The sequence below is a fragment of the Procambarus clarkii genome, chromosome 22 (genome assembly GCF_040958095.1).
Source record: "Procambarus clarkii isolate CNS0578487 chromosome 22, FALCON_Pclarkii_2.0, whole genome shotgun sequence".
In the NCBI taxonomy this organism is placed as follows: Eukaryota; Metazoa; Arthropoda; class Malacostraca; order Decapoda; family Cambaridae; genus Procambarus; species Procambarus clarkii.
In genome coordinates this window covers 10872922-10896449 of record NC_091171.1, presented here as the reverse complement: position 1 = coordinate 10896449, position 23528 = coordinate 10872922, and the positions used below count along the sequence as shown (strand labels likewise).

Sequence of the window (23528 nt, the reverse complement as noted above, 5' to 3'; positions counted from 1 at the left end):
AGATTGACAAAGCTTAAATTAAATTCTCTAGAAAGGCAAAGAATTAGGGGTGACTTGATAGATGTGTACAAGTGGATGAATGGGCATAATAAAGGGGATATTAATAGGGTATTAAATGTATCAACACAAGACAGAAAACGAAATAATGTGTATAAATTCGATAAATTTAAATTTAGTTAAGACGTGGGTAAATACTGGTTCGGTAACAGGGTTGTTGATTTGGGGAACCAATTACCGCGTAACGTGGAGGTGGTGGGGTCCCTTGATTGTTTTAAACGTGGGTTGGACATATATATGAGTGGGATTCATATCCCACTCTCATATATATGAGAGTGGGATTGGGTGGTTATAAATAGGAGCTGCCTAGTATGGGCCAATAGGCCCCTCTGCTGTTATCTTTGTTCTTATGTTCTTACGCCAGTATGACAAGACATGTGCACGCCAGTATGACAAGACAACGTGTGCATGCCAGTATGACAAGACACCATGTGCACGCCAGTATGACAAGACAACATGTGCACGCCAGTATGAGAAGACAACATGTGCATGCCAGTATGACAAGACAACATGTGCATGCCAGTATGACAAGACAACATGTGCATGCCAGTATGACAAGACATGTGCACGCCAGTATGACAAGACAACATGTGCATGCCAGTATGACAAGACATGTGCACGCCAGTATGACAAGACAACATGTGCATGCCAGTATGACAAGACATGTGCACGCCAGTATGACAAGACAACGTGTGCATGCCAGTATGACAAGACACCATGTGCACGCCAGTATGACAAGACACCATGTGCATGCCAGTATGACAAGACACCATGTGCATGCCAGTATGACAAGACACCATGTGCACGCCAGTATGACAAGACAACGTGTGCATGCCAGTATGACAATACACCATGTGCACGCCAGTATGACAAGACACCATGTGCACGCCAGTATGACAAGACAACATGTGCATGCCAGTATGACAAGACACCATGTGCACGCCAGTATGACAAGACAACGTGTGCACGCCAGTATGACAAGACAACATGTGCACGCCAGTATGACAAGACAACGTGTGCACGCCAGTATGACAAGACAACATGTGCACGCCAGTATGACAAGACACCATGTGCACGCCAGTATGACAAGACAACGTGTGCATGCCAGTATGACAAGACACCATGTGCACGCCAGTATGACAAGACACCATGTGCACGCCAGTATGACAAGACAACATGTGCATGCCAGTATGACAAGACACCATGTGCACGCCAGTATGACAAGACAACGTGTGCACGCCAGTATGACAAGACAACGTGTGCACGCCAGTATGACAAGACAACATGTGCACGCCAGTATGACAAGACACCATGTGCATGCCAGTATGACAAGACAACATGTGCATGCCAGTATGACAAGACACCATGTGCATGCCAGTATGACAAGACACCATGTGCACGCCAGTATGACAAGACAACGTGTGCACGCCAGTATGACAAGACAACATGTGCACGCCAGTATGACAAGACAACGTGTGCACGCCAGTATGACAAGACACCATGTGCACGCCAGTATGACAAGACACCATGTGCATGCCAGTATGACAAGACAACATGTGCACGCCAGTATGACAAGACAACATGTGCACGCCAGTATGACAAGACAACATGTGCATGCCAGTATGACAAGACACCATGTGCACGCCAGTATGACAAGACACCATGTGCATGCCAGTATGACAAGACACCATGTGCATGCCAGTATGACAAGACAACATGTGCACGCCAGTATGACAAGACAACGTGTGCATGCCAGTATGACAAGACAACGTGTGCACGCCAGTATGACAAGACAACGTGTGCATGCCAGTATGACAAGACAACGTGTGCATGCCAGTATGACAAGACAACGTGTGCATGCCAGTATGACAAGACACCATGTGCATGCCAGTATGACAAGACACCATGTGCATGCCAGTATGACAAGACAACATGTGCATGCCAGTATGACAAGACACCATGTGCATGCCAGTATGACAAGACACCATGTGCATGCCAGTATGACAAGACACCATGTGCATGCCAGTATGACAAGACAACGTGTGCATGCCAGTATGACAAGACAACGTGTGCATGCCAGTATGACAAGACAACGTGTGCATGCCAGTATGACAAGACACCATGTGCATGCCAGTATGACAAGACAACGTGTGCATGCCAGTATGACAAGACAACGTGTGCATGCCAGTATGACAAGACAACGTGTGCATGCCAGTATGACAAGACAACGTGTGCATGCCAGTATGACAAGACAACGTGTGCATGCCAGTATGACAAGACAACGTGTGCATGCCAGTATGACAGGAGAAAGTATGCAAGCCCCCTCCCCCCACACACACAAATGAATCACTATGCCAACTGAACCTCCGTTAGGTATGAGTCAATAATTACCTGTGTAGTGAGGTAGCTATACTCCTCACCTTTCTCAGAGCCTACAAACTTTCCAGTTTTATAATTTCTACCATTATACTGTGCGCTAAAATAATGTTTTTTTTAACTCCATTAAATCACTTGATATATATAGTAGCTTATGAAACAGTGCCGTCACTTGAAACTGAGTTAGATCTTATTATTTAGTTTCTGATAGCTATGGTTTCCTACGAAGTGTAATAACTAAGTCAAGAGTATTTGACGGTTTGCTACAAAAATCATGCTTCAAGCTATGGGTTTGAAATCAGGTTTTTGAGGAAACTACCAAACCTGCGTTTTAGTTCTAGACAAACAGGTACAGTGATATGTCAGTGTCACGTCTCGCTGATGAGGGATCACAAGGGGTGTCGGAAAATCCGACACCATTTAATATATCATACAGATAATAGCTGTGTTGTATAAACAAGTTACCCATAGAAAACGTAACTTGTAGTGGAATTACCGTTTAAAGAAAACGGGATATCATCACCACATACTATTATAATTCACCACCTATTATGGTGGGAATTATTCTTAAATACATTAGTCTTTGGACTTTACCATCATAAAAACATCTTATATAAATTAACTTAATTATCAATATTAAAGTAGAGTAAATGTGACCCTTCTATCACTTTCTGAAATCTGGACAATGTAAGCCAGGCGTCAGTGAGGAAGGAGGGGAGCCATTGTTGTGTCACCTCCGAGACGTGTGGAGCAAATTTGGCTCCTATCATATCTGGACAATGTCGGCCAGGCGTCAGTAGTATGGAGTGTTAGACATTGCCATCGTTGATACTAGACCAGAGGCACACGGGAGCAAATACGGCTCCTGTTAATTTTACTTGGACGAAGTGTTATGGAAACCAGTGGTGTACCATTATCACACGCTGTCAACAAATTCAAGTTAAGTGTTCTTTCCGAAACCCATGTATCTTTCATTTATGGCCATTAATGTCATTATATAGGGTGATCCAGTTAGAGCACGACATAGCCTCAAACTAAAGGTAATTAAGCCAGGTCTTCAATGTTCCATGTACAGTATTTTCTCTGATATAGCTTGTCATATATAGGTATCTGGCTTTACACCTAGCGCCCTTTTGACAGGTCAAGACGAGGAAGCATATGCTTTGTGCATCAGTTACTGGGTGATGGAAGCTACCTCAAAGAGGATAATTTGGTGTCTACACCCTAGTTATACCTGGTGGACTAGCCTGCTGTACTATAAGATAAGGAACCTCTTCAATGTATGTAGTTAATTCTGTAGTTTGATTGGCTGCATATATATTAATTTAATAACCCCCCCTAATGTGTAGAGGATCGATTTGTGAGATTATGAGATTATTGCAGAAATACAGTCCACTTAACATTATACAAATTGCTATCGAAGTATATAAATTAACATAAATATAAATTCATATAAATTAAATAAATATAAATCTCACAGGTCGGTTCCCACAAGGGGATTTATTGATGTTAGGACCGTCAGTCATCCCAGGAGGACGTTAAGGGTATGGAGAGGAAGCTCTAGTGTCGTGGTGGTGTGAGGGGGAGACCATAAGTGAGAGTGTGTTAGTGAGTGTTTGATGTGTCTTTTTTTTACAATGTCCTTAATATGCGTTATAAAGGTGAAATGCAATTCTGAACAGTTTCCACACATCCTGTATACATATATATATACATATATATATATATATACATATATATATATATACATATATATATATATATATATATATATAATGCACAGACTACCCTATTCCAGTAGCTGAAGTTTATAACTTTTTAGACACTCATCCCACCAGGGGACTCGAACACTGGCCAACAAGGTGGCAGTTGCATGCTGTATCCACTACACCATACTTCAAAGCCATGGCGATGATAGTGTGGGACAACAGATGCTCTTTCATCCGTTGTTTTCCCATATAACAGGGCTCGATGAAAGAGCATCCGTTGTCCCACACTATCTCATCGCCATGGCTTTGAAGTATGGTGTAGTGGATACAGCATGCAACTGCCACCTTGTTGGCCAGTGTTCGAGTCCCCTGGTGGGATGAGTGTCTAAAAAGTTTTATATATATATATATATATATATATATATATATATATATATATATATATTATATATATATATATATGTCGTACCTAGTAGCCAGAACGCACTTCTCAGCCTACTATGCAAGGCCCGATTTGCCTAATAAGCCAAGTTTTCATGAATTAATTGTTTTTCGTCTACCTAACCTACCTAACCTAACCTAACCTAACTTTTTCGGCTACCTAACCTAACCTATAAAGATAGGTTAGGTTAGGTTAGGTAGGGTTGGTTAGGTTCGGTCATATATCTACGTTAATTTTAACTCCAATAAAAAAAAATTGACCTCATACATAATGAAATTGGTAGCTTTATCATTTCATAATAAAAAAATTAGAGAAAATATATTAATTCAGGAAAACTTGGCTTATTAGGCAAATCGGGCCTTGCATAGTAGGCTGAGAAGTGCGTTCTGGCTACTAGGTACGACATATATATATATATATATATATATATATATATATATATTATATATATATATATATTATATAAGAGTAAGATAGCTGCTTTAGAAACTAGTGTGTTATTAAGCACTTAACCACTGAAGGTGATTAAGATGCGTTTACCAGCTGAGGTTATAGTTACATCACTGCTGGTGTGTGGCGAGGGGTCGTCGCAGACTGCCCGTTGTGCTCGGCTCTGTTGCTACCTTCACCCACCACTTAAAACAAGCCCTAATAATCCTTTTCAACCATTAAACAAATATTGTGCCTCATAACTTACCAGGTGTTCCATAAAACATCAATGACATTTTGTACAACATTTGATATATGCTGATAGGCCAGACTTTCACTTTATAAAGCATTTGGTGATGAAATGAATTTACAAATTGCTGACAAAAAATGCAGTTAAGTATTCCAGGACCTTTGGAACCCCATGTTGCTAGATTCAGAAGCAAGTAGTGTATTGTGAAGACTAACAATAACAAACAGTAGCTCCCCTATGACTGCAATATCTCCATAGCTCAATTATGTATTAGCGATCAAGACCTACAATTAATGTATAATGATTATCTGTAAATACATAGCTATTGAAATGGAACATTCTTTACCTTGAGATCATCATGAGATGGTTTCGGGGCATAGCGTCCCCGCGGCCCGGTCCTCGAACAGGCCTCCTTTTTATTACACATCCCCAGGAAGCAGCCGAAGCAGCCCATAGAAGCTGTCTAACTCCTAGATACCTATTTACTGCTAGGTGAACAGGTGCATCAGGGTGAGAGAAACTATGCCCATTTGTTTCCCCCTCCACTGGGGATCGACCCCAGAACCTCAGGACTACGAATCCGAAGCGCTGTCTACTCAGCTGTCAGGCCCCTGACATTATAATTATAAGGTGTGAAGGATAGATGAAATTGCTAATGTAATAATTTCTGTTGGTCTGATAAAGACCTTTTGTGCCCTCTGAAATACTTTTTTGCGCTACCTCTCACAGGAAAAGATGGGGTGAACAATAAACTAGGCGCCTCCAGCGGCAACAATAAAAACTTGAAACCATGTTGCTTGTAAACAGCGGTGTGAGGCACTCTAGACGGTGACCAGTTCATGGACTGATGCAGCACACTGCATCAACCTACTGATCATCTATACTCATAAATTAGTAACCACCAAGGTGAAAGCAAACAATTTCGTATGTCACATGTGATGTGAAACTTTTCTTTAAACACAAGTTTCAATATTACTTATTTGTACATTAAATGTACACCAGTCATTCAAGCTGCTGAACGAGTCAGTATGGAATAAACACTCACTCACCAACACAATTTTCAAGTCAAATCAACTAAAAAATCTCGTTTTATTCTTAAGTCAGAGGAAGAATAATAGCTGCGGCTCGTCTATATTGGGTGAAGTCATCGTGGTGAAGGATAAGGAAGTGAGGCATGACCAGCCATCTTGGGTGGCGCGAGCACGGGGGACAAGCTCAACCAGGTAAGGGAGAGATGACCCGGCACCAGTAAGGTGTGCGGCTGCAACCCGTTCTCGCACTTTCTTATACTCAATATTTGGCTTATTAATAAGTGCATATGTGACATACTAAGTTATTGTGAATATTTGAGTTGACGGGATAGCTGGAATTGTTAATTTAATAATCTGAATTTAGGTCCGATAAAGACCTTGTGTGCCCTGTGAAATCCTGTTTGCGCTATCGGTCACAGGATGAGTATGGGGTGAACAATAAACTAGGAGCCTCTGGCGGCAACAACAAATAATACCGCTGGGAGCCTGAGGATGAGTAGGATAAGGAGAATGTCACAAGTGTGGGTCCTGTCATCTAGACGACTAGCGAAAACTGGGCGATGTATAACCAGGTGGAGGTGAAACATATTGCAGATTCACATCTAGGTAGGTTGAAGGGGCGTGAGGCTCACTCGTCTGCAGTGGGTGGTGGAGGAGGAAAGATGTCACTAGCGATGGCACCGAGGTCCTCCTGGAAGGCCCGGTACTCAACGTCCTGCACACCAAAGGCAAAGATAACCATATTTACTCCTACGTTAAAGCACGAATTAATTCAGAATACAAACAAAAAAATAGTGTTCATACGTGAAGACAAGGTCAATGTTTGTGATACAAGAATGGTGGCGGCTCACCAGCGTAAGGTTATGTAGGTGTGGGAGAGAGGTGGTGAGGTGCGCGGAGACTATGGTGAGAGCCGCCTCCCTGGACACCAGGCCCACCTCGCCCGGCAGTGTGCGCACACACTCCTCCCACCACGCCCGCCGCCCGTACACCAGTTCTGTCGGGTAACAACCGCTCATATACATTTCATAGATCTTACCTCGTCAACATCACGCTGCACAATTGACAGGTGGTCGACTGTGCATAAATTGAGTATTAACTGAATAACAGTATATTCCTTTATACATGACTTGTGACAATAGTAAGACTTGAACACCAAACTACTGGTAGCTCCAAGATTCTAAGATAAAATGATTTCCACAAATCTAGATAAATCTTAATTATATATATATATATATATATATATATATATATATATATATATATATATATATATATGTATGTCGTACCTAGTAGCCAGAACGCACTTCTCAGCCTACTATGCAAGGCCCGATTTGCCCAATAAGCCAAGTTTTCAAGAATTAATTGTTTTTCGACTACTTAACCTAACCTAAGTTTTTCGGTTACCTAACCTAAGTTTTTCGGTTACCTAACCTAACCGAAAAACTAACCTAAAAACTAACCTAAAAACGAACCTAACCGATATATGGTTAGGTTCGGACATATATCTACGTTAATTTTATCTCCAATAAAAAAAAATTGACCTCATACATAATGAAATGGGTAGCTTTATCACTTCATAAGAAAAAAATTAGAGAAAATATATTAATTCAGGAAAACTTGGCTTATTAGGCAAATCGGGCCTTGCATAGTAGGCTGAGAAGTGCGTTCTGGCTACTAGGTACGACATATATATATATATATATATATATATATATATATATATATATATATATATATATATATATATATATATATATATATATATATTTATATATTTATATATATTATAAATAAACGATTTACTAACAAATAGTAAAATAATGCAAATAGATTTATGTTTAAATATCAGTGTAATGAGCAAATATGATGACATGAGCGTAGGGTCGGGGAGGCTCATGTCACTACATCACCACACTTCACATTATACTGGTGGATAACGTGAAGCGTGATGACGTGTCCCTCATCACACCTCACACGCTACCTTAACACATCTCTACTGTGTTGCTCACTAACCCAAGAGGGAAAGTAACTCTAAACTCGGCCTATTGCAAGTCTGACAGGTTAACTGTGAACTGTGTGTGTGTGGGGGGGTGGGGGGTCTATAGTTGTAGTGGGTGTGGAGACTCCACTGAGCTTGGTGGTGGATGGCAGAGAATACGCTACATGGCGTCACTGCGCAATACCACCTAGTCTTGGGTCGCATCACTGTGGAAAATTTCCACCCACTATATCAATATTATAATCTAAGAAATGAAGTACATCATAATCCTATCAGAATCATTATCCTGTATCATACATCATATCGAATCATACATCTGGATTCTACATCCATGACACCACCATAAGGGTCACGTCTGCCATTAGGCCTATGGATTCCTACGTGACTTCGCCCATGGATCTTCGTCACTCTAGAAGGTTCTACAAGAAGCTGTCTTCTTTGAAATACAATTGGAACATTATTTGACTTCTGGAGTTGGTTATGTCAAATCGATAAAAAAACAGCGTTGAATGTAATGAAACGCCATTTTCTGGGTGAGTCCCGGAGGCTCCCCGGAGCTATCCCAGGCTGATATGCTAATGTCAGACTTTGGCATCAGTCATGTGTATGGAGTTCTTAGGCCTACCGGGGACCACGGCCAGAACCGGGCCCCCTCAGAGAGGCAAGGGGAGCAATGGCCTATAGAAGCCCCCGTGTAGTTGGAAGCATTCTATGTCTGCCATCGACCGGAACAGGCACCCAGAAAGGTAAGCGCCCCAAAACAAACCCCTATTCTGGTTAAAATTGCTACCTAATACCGAACTAGTGGATAGAACTCCCCAACCGAAAACAAGCAAATTAGTGTAACGTCACACACTGCCGCGCCGCTGTCTGCGCAGCTCCCCCCTCCCCGGGAGGGGGAAGGGGGAGCCCCAGACCCCCCGCGCCGGCTACCCACACCTCAGTTCTTGAGGCTGGATGTCAAAAACGCGAAAAAACGCCGACCGGAGGGAGGGAGGGATGCCGGGGAGCCTCCGGGACTCACCCAGAAAATGGCGTTTCATTACATTCAACGCTGGTTTTCTGGGGGGAGCCCCGTCGGCTCCCCGGAGCTAACTACCCACAGACAGAAAAAGAGGGACTTACCCGGGAGGCGGTCGTCGCTCACCCCTCAACTCGAAGCCGAGACAACTGGCTGCAACCGCCGACCCAAAGCAACACAGGCCCGACGAGGGCCAGGGACATTCACAAGGTAACGAGCAGCCAGGACCCTGTTCGACCGCCAAAATCCCCGCGCCCGAATATCAGACCAAGACATATTCCCAAAGACGGCAGCAAGAGCCGCGAACTTACGAACGTCATGGGCACGGGGATAGACCGCAGGCTGGCTAGACCTAATAACCCTGCGGACGACCTGAGAGACCCGAACCCGCGAACAGGGAAGAAGGGAAACCGGATCAACCCACAGCGCGTCCCCGGACACAGAAGCTGTGGCGCGCAAATAACGGCGAAGCGCCGCAACCGGACACAAAACATGATGCACCCCCAAAACTAACACCACACTCAAAGCACAGTGCAGTAGCGACACCGGAGCCAGAGCACACGACCATCGCCTATAGCATCAGCCTCAAGAACTGAGGTGTGGGTAGCCGGCGCGGGGGGTCTGGGGCTCCCCCTTCCCCCTCCCGGGGAGGGGGGAGCTGCGCAGACAGCGGCGCGGCAGTGTGTGACGTTACACTAATTTGCTTGTTTTCGGTTGGGGAGTTCTATCCACTAGTTCGGTATTAGGTAGCAATTTTAACCAGAATAGGGGTTTGTTTTGGGGCGCTTACCTTTCTGGGTGCCTGTTCCGGTCGATGGCAGACATAGAATGCTTCCAACTACACGGGGGCTTCTATAGGCCATTGCTCCCCTTGCCTCTCTGAGGGGGCCCGGTTCTGGCCGTGGTCCCCGGTAGGCCTAAGAACTCCATACACATGACTGATGCCAAAGTCTGACATTAGCATATCAGCCTGGGATAGCTCCGGGGAGCCGACGGGGCTCCCCCCAGAAAATCAATTTGTACTATAAGTACTACCTATACTCATTAAATCATATATATATATATATATATATATATATATATATATATATATATATATATATATATATATATATTTATCATACAATCACACTTTACCTAAAATTAATTGTCTAACGAGAAATAATCAATATTCATTGTTGCCCACCCTGACTGTGGGAGACGTGAGGCAGCTGCCCGGGAGAGCAAGCACCCACTAGCGTCCCGAGGCTCAGAATCCCATGGTTTACTTTACCATCACACCATCACACGTGACTCTACACGTGTGATGGTCCTTGAGACTTATCAAGACTTACTAAGTAATTATCAAAAGAAGGCACCAAGGTGGGAAGGCTATGTAGCACCATCAAATATGCGGGATAATCACAGGGCGCTAAATATTACTGAGGATGCCAATATGAGAACAGAAACGCATATGGCGTACGATATCAAAAGCATCTGATTCACCAAGAATTCTATCGAGGGACAAATGACCGCGAGGGACGGTCTGGGAAGCAAAACACAAGTGCGTCCTGAAAGTCAGTACAATCGCACTTGACATTGAACATATGTTCAAAGAATTTGCAGACGCAACTCAGGAGGGCAATGGCAGAAGTCCTTAGGGGATGTCCCTAGAAACCCCGGTTTCCCAATAGAGAGAGCAACCGCATCGAGCCAGTCCTCAGAGACTGACGACGACTTCCAAATACGGTTATACAGATACTGAGATACGCATCGAGGGAGATGGTGAAGTATCTCATAATGAATGTCATCTGAACCCGCTGATGCAGAACTGCAGAGGGTCAGAGCAGACTGAAGTTTGGAGAGAGAGAGAGAAGGGATCGTTACAGGGAAGTCGGAGATGAGCGCGGAAATTTAAGGGATGAGATTCAAGAACGGGCTTATGAAGAAGGAAGGATTGAGGAAGAGGAGAAGCGGAGCTAACAGTCAAAAAGTGGGAACCCAGTTGGGTCATGACCATCATTGGATCCGCCACAATATTATCACGGAGGTGAAAGACTGGCGAGACATCTGCAACAAACTTACTCGCTATCTTGTGGATTATATTCCAGATCTGCAGCAGAGTAGTATCGGATGTAATGGTGGAGACATAAGATTTCCATCTCTCATGTTTAGCTGTACGGATGGTCCTACGGGCCACCGCACTCACCTTCCAAAAGAAAATAAATTAATCGGCCGTCTGTAAGCTTCGGTGTTTCTTCCAGGCTGCAAGCTTACAGAGGACAGCCCGAGTACAGTCCACATTCCACCAGGGAACGCACTTCCGCGTGCCCCAAGAGGTAGAGCGAGGAAGAGAGAGGAGGGCAGCGTCAAAGAAGATGTCATGAAAGAGGAGGAGGGCAAAAGAGAGAGGCAGAGTGGAGAGGTCTTAAAAAGTAGCACAGAGGGTGAACAGATTCCAGTGAGCTTTGGAAAACTGCCACCTTGAGAAGAAAAGGGAAGGGTGAAAAAGGTGACAAGGATGGGAAAATGTTCACTTATGGAGGTCATCAAGAACCCGCAATGTGAAATCTAAGTCAAGAGAAGACACGCAGAAAGATCAAGACAGGAGAGGGAGTCCACTTGAGTGGGATCACCAGAAATCAGAAGAGACAAGGAAGAAGAGAGGACAAACGGTTCAAGAAGGCGGGCCCCGGGTGTTTATCAGAGCATCACCCCAAAGGGTATGCTGACAGTTGAAATAACCCAACAGGAGCACCGGATCTGCTAAGGAGTCCAACAGGTGCTTAAGATCAGGAAAAGACAGTGGGACATTTGGGGCAAGATAAATGGAACAGACTGTATACCATTTGCTCACAAAGATTCGGGCAACGGAACATTGGATAGGCGACAGAAAAAGTAGGAGGACGAAGGGAACATCAGTACAAATTAAGAAAGCAGTAGAGTTATGGGCCCAGCAAAAGCTGGGGGAAGGGGAGAAGAGAAAGGATTAACCATGAAAGTGACCAGGACGAGCACCAAGCATCAGCTCCTGGAGACAAACACAAAGTGGTGAAAATTATGTAATCAGAAGTTGGAGTTCATGGAAGTTGGCATAAAATCCTCGAATATTCCATTGAATAGACATTGTCAAAAAGAGAGAGAACAACAACAGAGAACAATGAAACGACAAGGACAAAGAAGAACACAGTATACTAAATAAGGTCAGGATCAGTGACATTAGGGTTAGGGGGCATGGATAAATTTAGCAATGAAGTCAAAGGAGTGGGAGGACAGACCAGAAGCGGATGGACAGGGTCCGGAGCTGGAGGAGGTAAAGGAGATCGAGGTCAAGGAAATTGGGGGGGGGGGGAGCACACCTCGGCAGGGGCAGCAACAGAGAGAGAGACACTCGTGGGCTAAAGGAACCTCCATAGCTGGGACAGGGGGCTCGACCACCGAAATGTGAGGGGATGCAGGGATAGAATCGGAGTCAGGTGGGGGGGGGGGGAAGAAAGCGATGCCTTGAACAAATCCACAAGGGCCGTGACGAGGATTTGAACCTGCGTCCGGGAGCATCCCAGACACTGCCTCAATCGACTGAGTTACGACAGGGTAAAAGGGTTGAAACCGAAGTTCTACTGAACTTACTGGATCCCGTAGTCTCTCCGAGGCACAAACCAGGCTTTTACACAACCCCCCCCCCCCCTGCACCCGAGCTATGTCAATAGGCCATTCTCCCTTTTCGCCCTTACATCATCATTACACAGAGATCACACTAACGTGATGCATCAAATGAACAAATCCACAAGGGCCGTGATGAGGATTCGAACCTGCGTTCGGGAGCATCCCAGACACTGCCTTAATCGACTGAGCTACCTTCTTACCTGCCAAGGGGAAAGGAGGAGAGGAGCCAGGATTACGTTCCTGACTTAAGAGACATGTGTGGCAGCAGCAACATACTGGGCAACAGTCTCCATAGTCTCAACAGGAGAAGGAGAACGGGAGCGATCAACATGTAGATTGCTGGAAGGATGATGGACATCAGCCTGGACAGACAGGCGGCGTGGAGGGCCAAGAGAAAGGGGAGGGCTGGGAAGAAGGATCGGTGGGAGACGGGGAAGACGACACAGGAGACATGGCAGACTGGGAAGGAAGGAGGGAAACACCAGATGGAGAACAAGGAGGAAGACCCCTTGGTTCAAAACAAAGGAACAGGAAAGGAGGCAGTGGTATGTCCGGTTCCAAGGCCTGGAAATAGTTGAGAGACTGAGAAAGAAGGAAGGGCAAAGAGAGGTGGAACGCAACACACGAGCATAAGATATGTTAGCGAAAGAGGTGAGACGGACTTAGTGTCTTGCCACAGAAAGAGACAAAATTGTGGTGCTTCAAAGTGAGGATGACTTCCTCAAATTTGTAGTGTACACACACGTGGGAGAAGGTAGGGTGGGCGTCATCGCAATTGAGGCAGTGAGCAGTGGGAAGAAGAGCACTTTGTCTTAAGAGTGGCTCGAATCCCCACACATGGGGCACACACACACTGCACTTGTGTATATGAGGGCACCATGCCCAAATTTCCAGCACTTACTGCAAACTCTAGGAGAGGGAATGTACTCCTGAACAAAACATCTGACACCAGCAAGAATTACAGAAGGTGGAAGGGTCCTACTATCAAAAGTGATCTTCACAACTCGAAGAGGCTGACGTCGACGATCACAGAGGGGTCGGGTGAACGTATCAATCTGGAGGACAGAATGCCCTTGGGCTTCATAGATATGTTTAATATCCTCGTGGCAGTCTTTCAGGTCCCTAATAACAGTTGCAACATGGTGCGGGAGAATAAGTGCCAATACTGGCATTTAACCGGGCATTTTTGGAGACCCTAACAGGGATCACCCTAATGCTGGACAATGCGGCTAAGCGAACAGCTGCATCCTGAGGAGCAGCAACAACTTCACTTGTACCAAAACGGGTGGGGGTTAAAAGTAACAGAGGCATCCACCGAATCAATCAATGTTTATGGAGGAAGAAATCGTCAGGACGTGTAGAATCCAGATGGTCGAGTTCAAAGTATTTAGTCCATGACGCAAAACCAAACAAGGTGTGGAACATATTAGCACTGGAAGGAATCATGCGAGTGTGTCTGTGTGTGGGTGGGCAGGGGGGAGGGGATGTCGCCGAGCATCCACAGTGATGAGAAAGGGGGGAGGGGGGGGTAAAAAGCATAGATGTCACACTGAGAGAAGTAGCCACTCCAGGTGATGAGGTGGTTACCACTGAGAACTTGGGGCTCAACCCTACCACAGAGGAGGGAGGGGGAGCAGTAGGGCATAGTCGGGAGGGTCAAAGGAGTAGCATGGTCTGGGCCCAATGTAGCAGGGGCTACAGAGCCCAGTCTTCCAACACAGATGAATCTGGGGCTTGGTCGCACACCCCACAAGCCTGGGAAGTTATAGGAGAATCATTCAGCAGCTTAGAAATGAGTAGGTAATAATTTCATTCACGGATAAGCCCCCATGCCCACCGTGGAGCCACAATTAGAGGATTGGACACGCGACAAGATGGGCCCCCCCAGGGGCGCATCGTGAGTATACACCTCGCAATCGCCACTTTAAGAACATCCAGTTTGTCGAGATTGGTTTCAGCAACGAGTCGGTGGGAAATGACAATTAGAAAGGAGAAGAGGGGGGGGGGAGATCAATGGCATCCCAACATTTTCATTTTGGAGCGACAGTCCATTTGTAGTTGGCTTACTTACTTCAGTTACTGGTGGGTGGCATTTGTACGCATTTTGTGCGAGATAAATGGCAGGAAAATGAAAAATAAGGAAGAGGAAATAGTTTCCAGCAAAATTAGTGAAGACGGCCGCAGGAGCTTACGGCTTTAAAAGGACAGAGGAATGTCCCACGGAGCACCACACCCCGGCAGCCACCCACCAAGCCCCCTCACGACGACAACGGGCTAGAAAGGGAGGGGTTATCAAAACTAAAACTGCACAAACTCATCTTAATCCCCAGTGATAACTCCCTAAGATACTCAGGGAGTTCCAATCCAATCAATCCAATCACTGCAGCAATGCTGTTATCAAAATACTGTGCCTTATCTCCTCAAGAGATCTTAAATCTGGCAATGGTCAGATCGGCACCGGCTCTCAGAAATAAGTTTTTTAAGTTTTTGTAGTGTGTTAAAATTGACCAATTTTGCATGCTTAATAACCTTATTCTATCCAATAAGTTTGTCATTATATATGGAAATATATAATTTCACGGTGTGGCATGGTGTGGGCACGGGGAAGGGGTGACCATGCCAGTAACGAGTGACGGCACATGAGACCAGAAGACAAGGCAGGATGTGCAGAATACCCCCGTTGAAAAGCAGAGGTGCAACAGGTACTCTGAGAGAGAACTCTATCAAACATCAGAGGCCCGAGACTGTTCAATACGCTTCCTCTACACATTAGGGACATAACTGACAATCCCCTCACAGTGTTCAAGAGAGAACCGGATAAGCACCTCCAAAGGATACCTGATCAACCAGGCTGTGACTCATACGTCAGGCTGCAAGCAGCCGCGTCCAACAGCCTGGTTGATCAGTCCGGCAACCAGGAGGCCTGGTCGACGACCGGGCCGCGGGGACGCTAAGCTCCGGAAGCACCTCAAGGTAAGGTAAGGTAAGAGGGGAAAATCCCCACAATAAAGCAAGCATCTAAATCTTTACAATTGAATCTGAATATATGTATATATAACTAATCTGTATAAATCATCAAGTTATCAATTGGTATCATAGTTATCAAGTATTGATATTTGCTTGCATATTTGCATAAATATCTTGCTTGAATCATATAACTAGTTATTGTTATATTTACTAGTATAATTAATCTCATTTATTGGCTGCAATATTCTTAAAAGCTAGACTGTGTACAGTGTTCAGATCTTTTGATGCTAGAACAGAACCAGTATTTACAGTCATTGTACTGTGTTTTATTATTTAATCAATTGTAAACTACAATGCTGATGTGTTAAAACGCCAACAGGTACATTGTAGTTCTTCAATCAATAACCTTGTTTAGCCTGTAACTGAAGTATACAGCCCTCATTTCTTCCTAGGACAAGAGGATTGGCTGGATTTACAACCCAACTTAGGATTTTTATCATTTTACTTTGCAAGCTTATTTTAAAGAAGTATTTATTAATTTACAGTCCTCATTATATCTGTCCCTGGAATTTATCCCACAGTCATTATCACACTATATATATTGTGTGATAGGGATGGAATACATCACAATATATATTGGGTAATATATTGCGTATTTTATACCACGTGGTCGTTCTTCGTGCACCAGTTACAGGATGCAGCATTCTATATCAACTAGTTATGTATATAAAGGAATTTGAATTTGACTCACATTCACGCACAAGCTCCCCGCTCTCTCACACAACACATAACATACAAGCATTTTTATAGTGTCAGAGTAGTAAATAAATGGAATGCATTAGACAGTGATGTGGTGGAGGCTGACTCCATACACAGTTTTACGTGTAGATATGATAGAGCCCAGTAGGTTCAAGAGCCTGTACACCAGTTGATCGACAGTTGAGAGGTGGGACCATAGAGCCGAATCTCAACTTGGTGAGTACAACTAGGTGAGTACACAACACACACACACACACCTCTCACCTAAGAACTGAACGACGGTTTCATCATCGAGCGATCGCTCCAGGGAAAGCTTGGTGAGACAGGCCCAAGTAACCGTCACCTCCTCCAAGTTGAGATGTCCGTCAAGGCCCAGCCAGCCCAGCACTTCCACTTCTTGCTTGCCTCCTGTGGGCGGGGGAGTCGGGGTGGAGGAAGAGGGACGCGTTACTGCCACCTGAGTCCTGGGCGTCAGGGTAGGGGGGCATGGTGTGGGCACGGGGGAGGGGTGACCATGCCAGTAACGAGTGACGGCACAGATGGTGTGAGCGGCCGCCACCTGCCATACAGCCCGTCTCCATGATGACCCGAGATCTGTCAAGCACACAGTTCTCCTTAACATTAAGTTTTAACTCATTTGCATGTCAATTATTGTATTTCATTCTGTGTGTGTGTGTATGCATGTGTGTGTGTATGCATGTGTGTGTGTATATGCATGTGTGTGTGTATGCATGTGTGTGTATGCATGTGTGTGTATATGCATGTGTGTGTATGCATGTGTGTGTGTATGCATGTGTGTGTATATGCATGTGTGTGTGTATGCATGAGTGTGTATGCATGAGTGTGTATTCATGTGTGTGTGTGTGTATGTACATGCCGTATATGTATCGCTACATTTAGTCTGTTAAGCGAAACCAACCAGACACGTTACATGGGATTTCGTGGTATGTTTTATGGGATTAGCACATAACACTATTTTCCATGTAGTATACTACTTTACAAGTAGTACTCTAGTTTATTGATAGCAAGTAAACTAGCTTTCGGAGTCGGGCCTTTTGTTCAAGGTTCCACGATGCTATCCTTTAACCCAACGCCTCTTCTGTTCCCAACACAACGCGACCAACATATTCTCTTACAATAACTACTACTAACCTTTAGGGTTATCCTAAGATGGATTAGGACAGGGTTATTTCAAAATGCAACAACTCCCTTCAAACCTTCTTGGCACTTAATACAAGCAGTTAACTCATGACTGGTACAAGGCAGTGAACAATTGAGGTGTTATTGTTATCATCAGTACCGGTTGCACGCATTTTTTGTTTTTTAAATTTGTATAAAATCCATTTCTTACAATTCTAGACCCATTTCTAATGTCTTTTAGATGTTCACATTCTCTCGGGTAGTGGTCAAGGCGGTGTCCGTCAAGCACCAACCTGTCCTCTTACAAAGAAAGTAGCTTTTTGTGTTAACAAGGCCAAAAACTGTCGTTCTTGAAAATGGAAATAGGCAAGTAATTATCAAAACGAAGGCACCAAGAAGCAGATCGGAGAGGTCGGAAATAGTAGCATGTAGGCTGATTAGATTTCAGTCAGCCTTGGCAAACTGCCACCTGGGGAAGAAGAGGGGAGAGTGAAAAAAGAGAAAAAGATGACAAGGATGAGGAAATGGTCACTGTTATAGAGGTCATCAAGAACCCTATACGTGAAATCGAAAAAAATATAGGACGAGCAGAGAGAAAGATCAAGACAGGAGAGGGTATGGGTCAACATGAGTGGGTTCACCAGAATTCAGAAGAGCCAGAGAAGGAGAGGATAAATGGTTCAAGAAGGCAGCCCCGGGTGTTTGTCAGAACATCACCCCAGAGGGTATGTCGACAGTTAATATCACCCAAAATGAGCACAGGCTCTGGTACGAAGCCCAACAGGTGTTTAACAGCAGGAAAAGAAAGCGGGACATTAGGGAGGAGATGAATGGAACAGTCTGTATACTATTTACTCACAAAGATACTGGCCACAGAACACAATGTGCGACTGAAAAAGTAGGGGGACGAAGGGAATATCAGTATGAATCTAGAGAGCAGAAGAGTTATGGGCCCCAGCAAAAGCTGGAGGGGGCAATAGAAAGGAATAACCACGGAAGTGACCAGGACGCGAGCCAAGCATCGGGTCCTGGAGACAGACACAAAGCGGTGAAAACTGTATCAGAAGTTGGAGTTCGTGGAAGTTGGCATATAATCCACGAATATTCCATTGAATAATAGACAGTGTCAAGAATAGAGAGAACAGAAACAGAGAACACGAGAGAAACAAGGGCAAAGAAGAACACAGTATGATAAGTAGAATCAAGATCAGTGAAACCGGGAATACTGGGCATAGGTAAAGCTAGTAAGAACGATGGAGTCAAGGGAAGAGTAGGATGGACCAGAGATGGACAGTCCGGAGCGGGAGGAGGCATCGGAGAAGGGCGGTCAAGGGAATCAGGGGAAGGGGGAAACAAACATGGGAGCAGACCTCAACAAGGGCAGCATCCAAGAGAGTATCAGGACCAAGGGAACCGCCATAGCTGGGACATATGAATCAACCACAGAAATGGGATGGAATACAGGGATAGAGTCTGAGTCAGAAGGTGAGGGAGAGCGCGATGCCCGCTGAGGAGGAAGGAGAAAAGGAGCCAGGCTTACGTTTCTGACAAAGGGACAGGTGTACCTGCAGCAATATACTGGGCGACAGTTTCAACAGAAGGACAACGGGAACGGGCAACGTGAAGATGGCTGGGATGAGGATAAACAATGGCCTGGACAGACAGGCGTTGTGGAGTGCTAAAAGACAGAGGGAAGGGCCGAGAAGAAAGACTGGGCCGAAAAGGGAAAGAGGGCACAAGAGACAACGAATACTGAGAAAGAAGAAACACCAGACGGAAAACCAGGAGGAAACCCCTCTGGCTCAGAACACAAAGAAGCAGGAGAGTTGGTGGTGGTGGTGTCCAGGTCCAAGGCCTGGAAACGGTTGCGAAACTAAGAAAGTGGAAGAAGGCGAGAAGAAGTGGACCGCAACGTACGAACAGAAGACATGCCAGAGAAAGAGGGAAGACGACATACTTGGCATCTCGCCTCAGTAAATGATATATGGTCACGATATTTCATATTGAGGATGGCTTCCTCAAATTTATAGTGCATATATGCATGAGAGAAGGTAGGTTGGGCGTCACCGCAATTGATGCAGTGAGCTTGGGAAGAAGAGCACTCTGTCTTTGAATGACCAAGTGCCCACACAAAAGTCAAGAGAGAGATACCTCATTTGTGCATTTGAAGGGACCATGCCAAAATCTCCAGCACCTATTGCAGAGGCATGGAGAAGGGGATGTACTCCTGAACCTGTGCTCCCCATCTGGAGCACAGGTACCTATCAAAAGTGATCTTCACGACGTGAAAAGGCTAAGGACGACGAAAACGAGGGGGAGGGGGGTCGAGTGAACGTATCAGTCTGTAGGATAGAATGGCCTTGGGCCTCAAGGATATGTTTAATATCCTCATAGAAGTCTTTCAGTTCCCTATCACCAGTCACAACATGGTGCGGGAGGATAACTGTGCTAATGATGACATTTAACTGGACATTTTTGGAAATCTGAACAAGGGGTCTCCCCAATGTAGGGTAACAATGTTAAGTGGGCAGCCACTTCCTGAGCAGAGGCTGCAATGACAGGTGTACCAGTATGGGTGGGGGTTAAAAGTGACAAAAGTGTCCACCTACTCAACTAGGTGTTTATGGATGAATAAATCATCAGGACGTGTTGAATCAACATGACTGAGATCAAAATACTTAGTCCATGTAGCAGGACCAAACAAAGTTTGGAATGTATTAGACCCAGAAGGAATCGTGAGCGTGCGAAGGTGACGGCGCGGAGTACCCCCGAGTACAAGGGGAAGGGGAGTAATGGAGGGGTAAAAGGTGCAGTTGTTACAAAGAAAGAAGGAGCCACTTCAGGTGATAAAGTGATCACCAATAAGGCTTGGGGCTCAACCCTGTCACAGAGGTGGGAGAGGAGCATATTTGTCTGGGCTCAATATAGCGGGGGCTACAGAGTCTGGCCTTCCTTCACAGTCCAACTCAAGGGCCTGGTTGCTCACCCCACGTTAAAAAGAGGGACAGATATCGTAATATAAACAATCAGGTAAAAATTTCATCCACAAATTAAAATTTCATCCACAAATTAAAATTTCATCCACAAATAATCAACATACCCACCATGGAGCCACAATTAGAGGATAGGACACCAGACAAGACGGGGGGCCCCCTGCAGGGGTGCGTTGTGTGTATACACCCTGCAATCGCCACCTTAAGAACTATAAGTACGTTGAGATCGGGTTCAGCGGCGAAGGCAAGGATTAACAATAAAAGCATACCTACGCTCAATAACGTCAGGTACCACAGTTTTACTGGTGAGTGCGCCTCCCCAAACACCTGGCGTCAAAACAAAAGACATCTGAAAGAATAATTAATAACGGCAAAAATTCAGCGGGAAATAACAATAAAAAAGGAGAAGGGGGGGAGGAAAACTGAAACATAAGGAAGAGGAAAAGGCCTCCAGCACAAATAGTGAGGACGGCCTATGCCTTCAAAAGGACAGAGGACTGACCCATGGAGCATCACACCCCCGGCAGCCGCCCACCAAGCCCCCTCACAACTGGGCTGGAAAGGGAGGAAGAGAAGGGGAAGAGAAGGGGAAGGGGGAGTTAAGGGGTTCGCATGCAAGCTCGTCCGGGATCACACTTCTCAACCCAACCCTCCACGGTAACACCCGCCCTGCAATCTACCGACCCTTCCACGTTAACACCCGTTGATATACGTAGCGTGCTGTTGGTGATGAACGTAGCGTGCCGTTGGTGATGTACGTAGCGTGCCGTTGGTGATGTACGTAGCGTGCCGTTGGTGATGTACGTAGCGTGCCGTTGGTGATGTATGGAGGGTATTGGTGGTGATGTACGTAGGGTGATAACTGTGGTGTACGTAGGGTGATAACTGTGGTGTACGTAGGGTGATAATTCTGGTGTACGTAGGGTGATAATTCTGGTGTACGTAGGGTGATAATTCTGGTGTACGTAGGGTGATAATTCTGGTGTACGTAGGGTGATAATTCTGGTGTACGTAGGGTGATAATTCTGGTGTACGTAGGGTGATGATTGTGGTGTACGCAGGGTGTTGTGTAAACAGAACTGAGGAAAGGTGTGTCTGCTGACAGTGGTGGCGGTAGTTGTGTCCGTTGATGAGGGCGGCCAGCGAGGCGAGGGTGGCGGGCAGGGTGGGCGCCGGCGGGCCGTAGAGAGGGCGGGCCAGCAGCGTCAGGTCCGACGCCGTCTCCTTCCCCACGCCCACCGTCACTACCATCCGGAAGTCCTCGTGAACCTGCAGGAGTGAGAGTACACATTACCTTAGCTTACAGTGACGCGCAGTCCCTCCATTATATTCTTCCGCCAGTCGCCACCGCATCTATTTATGTAGTCACCTATATCCGCCTAACTATCCATTTATCCATACATCTATGAGTATTTTTCTGTCTATTTCCATCTATGCATATACAGTATATATATACATCTTTCAATCCATCCCCACCACATACACCAATATATACTGTTAACATGTGTAACACACAACAGTTATGTAAACCTCTATGAAGGTGTGACAGGTGTTGAGGGATGGCACTATACTCCCCCTCGTGAAGGATGGCACTACTGACCTCGTGAAGGATGGCACTACTGACCTCGTGAAGGATGGCACTACTGACCTCGAGGAGGGCACTACTGACCTCGAGGAGGATGGCACTACTGACCTCGTGAAGGATGGCACTACTGACCTCGTGAAGGATGGCACTACTGACCTCGTGAAGGATGGCACTACTGACCTCGTGAAGGATGGCACTACTGACCTCGTGAAGGATGGCACTACTGACCTCGTGAAGGATGACACTACTGACCTCGTGAAGGATGGCACTACTGACCTCGTGAAGGATGGCACTACTGACCTCGTGAAGGATGGCACTACTGACCTCGTGAAGGATGGCACTACTGACCTCGTGAAGGATGGCACTACTGACCTCGTGAAGGATGGCACTACTGACCTCGTGAAGGATGGCACTACTGACCTCGTGAAGGATGGCACTACTGACCTCGTGAAGGATGGCACTACTGACCTCGTGAAGGATGGCACTACTGACCTCGTGAAGGATGGCACTACTGACCTCGTGAAGGATGGCACTACTGACCTCGTGAAGGATGGCACTACTGACCTCGTGAGGGATGGCACTACTGACCTCGTGAAGGATGGCACTACTGACCTCGTGAAGGATGGCACTACTGACCTCGTGAAGGATGGCACTACTGACCTCGTGAGGGATGGCACTACTGACCTCGTGAAGGATGGCACTACTGACCTCGTGAAGGATGGCACTACTGACCTCGTGAAGGATGGCACTACTGACCTCGTGAAGGATGGCACTACTGACCTCGTGAAGGATGGCACTACTGACCTCGTGAAGGATGGCACTACTGACCTCGTGAAGGATGGCACTACTGACCTCGTGAGGGATGGCACTACTGACCTCGTGAAGGATGGCACTACTGACCTCGTGAAGGATGGCACTACTGACCTCGTGAAGGATGGCACTACTGACCTCGTGAAGGATGGCACTACTGACCTGTGAAGGATGGCACTACTGACCTCGTGAAGGATGGCACTACTGACCTCATGAAGGATGGCACTACTGACCTTGACGTCCGGGGAGGCCAGGTAGGTCATGGCGGCCAGCAGGGTGGGCAGGACGGCGGCGGACTCGGCACCCTGCAGG

General features: G+C 45.8%; 1 protein-coding gene across 2 annotated transcripts in view; it reads right to left on the bottom strand.

The window, feature by feature from the left end:
• LOC123757021 (dynein axonemal heavy chain 6-like) overlaps nucleotides 1–23528 on the bottom strand; it is a 253215-nt gene that overhangs the window by 12349 nt on the left and 217338 nt on the right. For both annotated transcript variants that reach the window (XM_069329440.1, XM_069329439.1), the window contains exons 58-62: nucleotides 23450–23521; nucleotides 21925–22090; nucleotides 16953–17282; nucleotides 7146–7291; nucleotides 6927–7009 (exon numbers count right to left, since the gene is read on the bottom strand). In XM_069329440.1, coding sequence (XP_069185541.1) covers nucleotides 6927–7009; nucleotides 7146–7291; nucleotides 16953–17282; nucleotides 21925–22090; nucleotides 23450–23521 — 797 coding nt within the window. The remainder of the gene's footprint in view (nucleotides 1–6926; nucleotides 7010–7145; nucleotides 7292–16952; nucleotides 17283–21924; nucleotides 22091–23449; nucleotides 23522–23528) is intronic.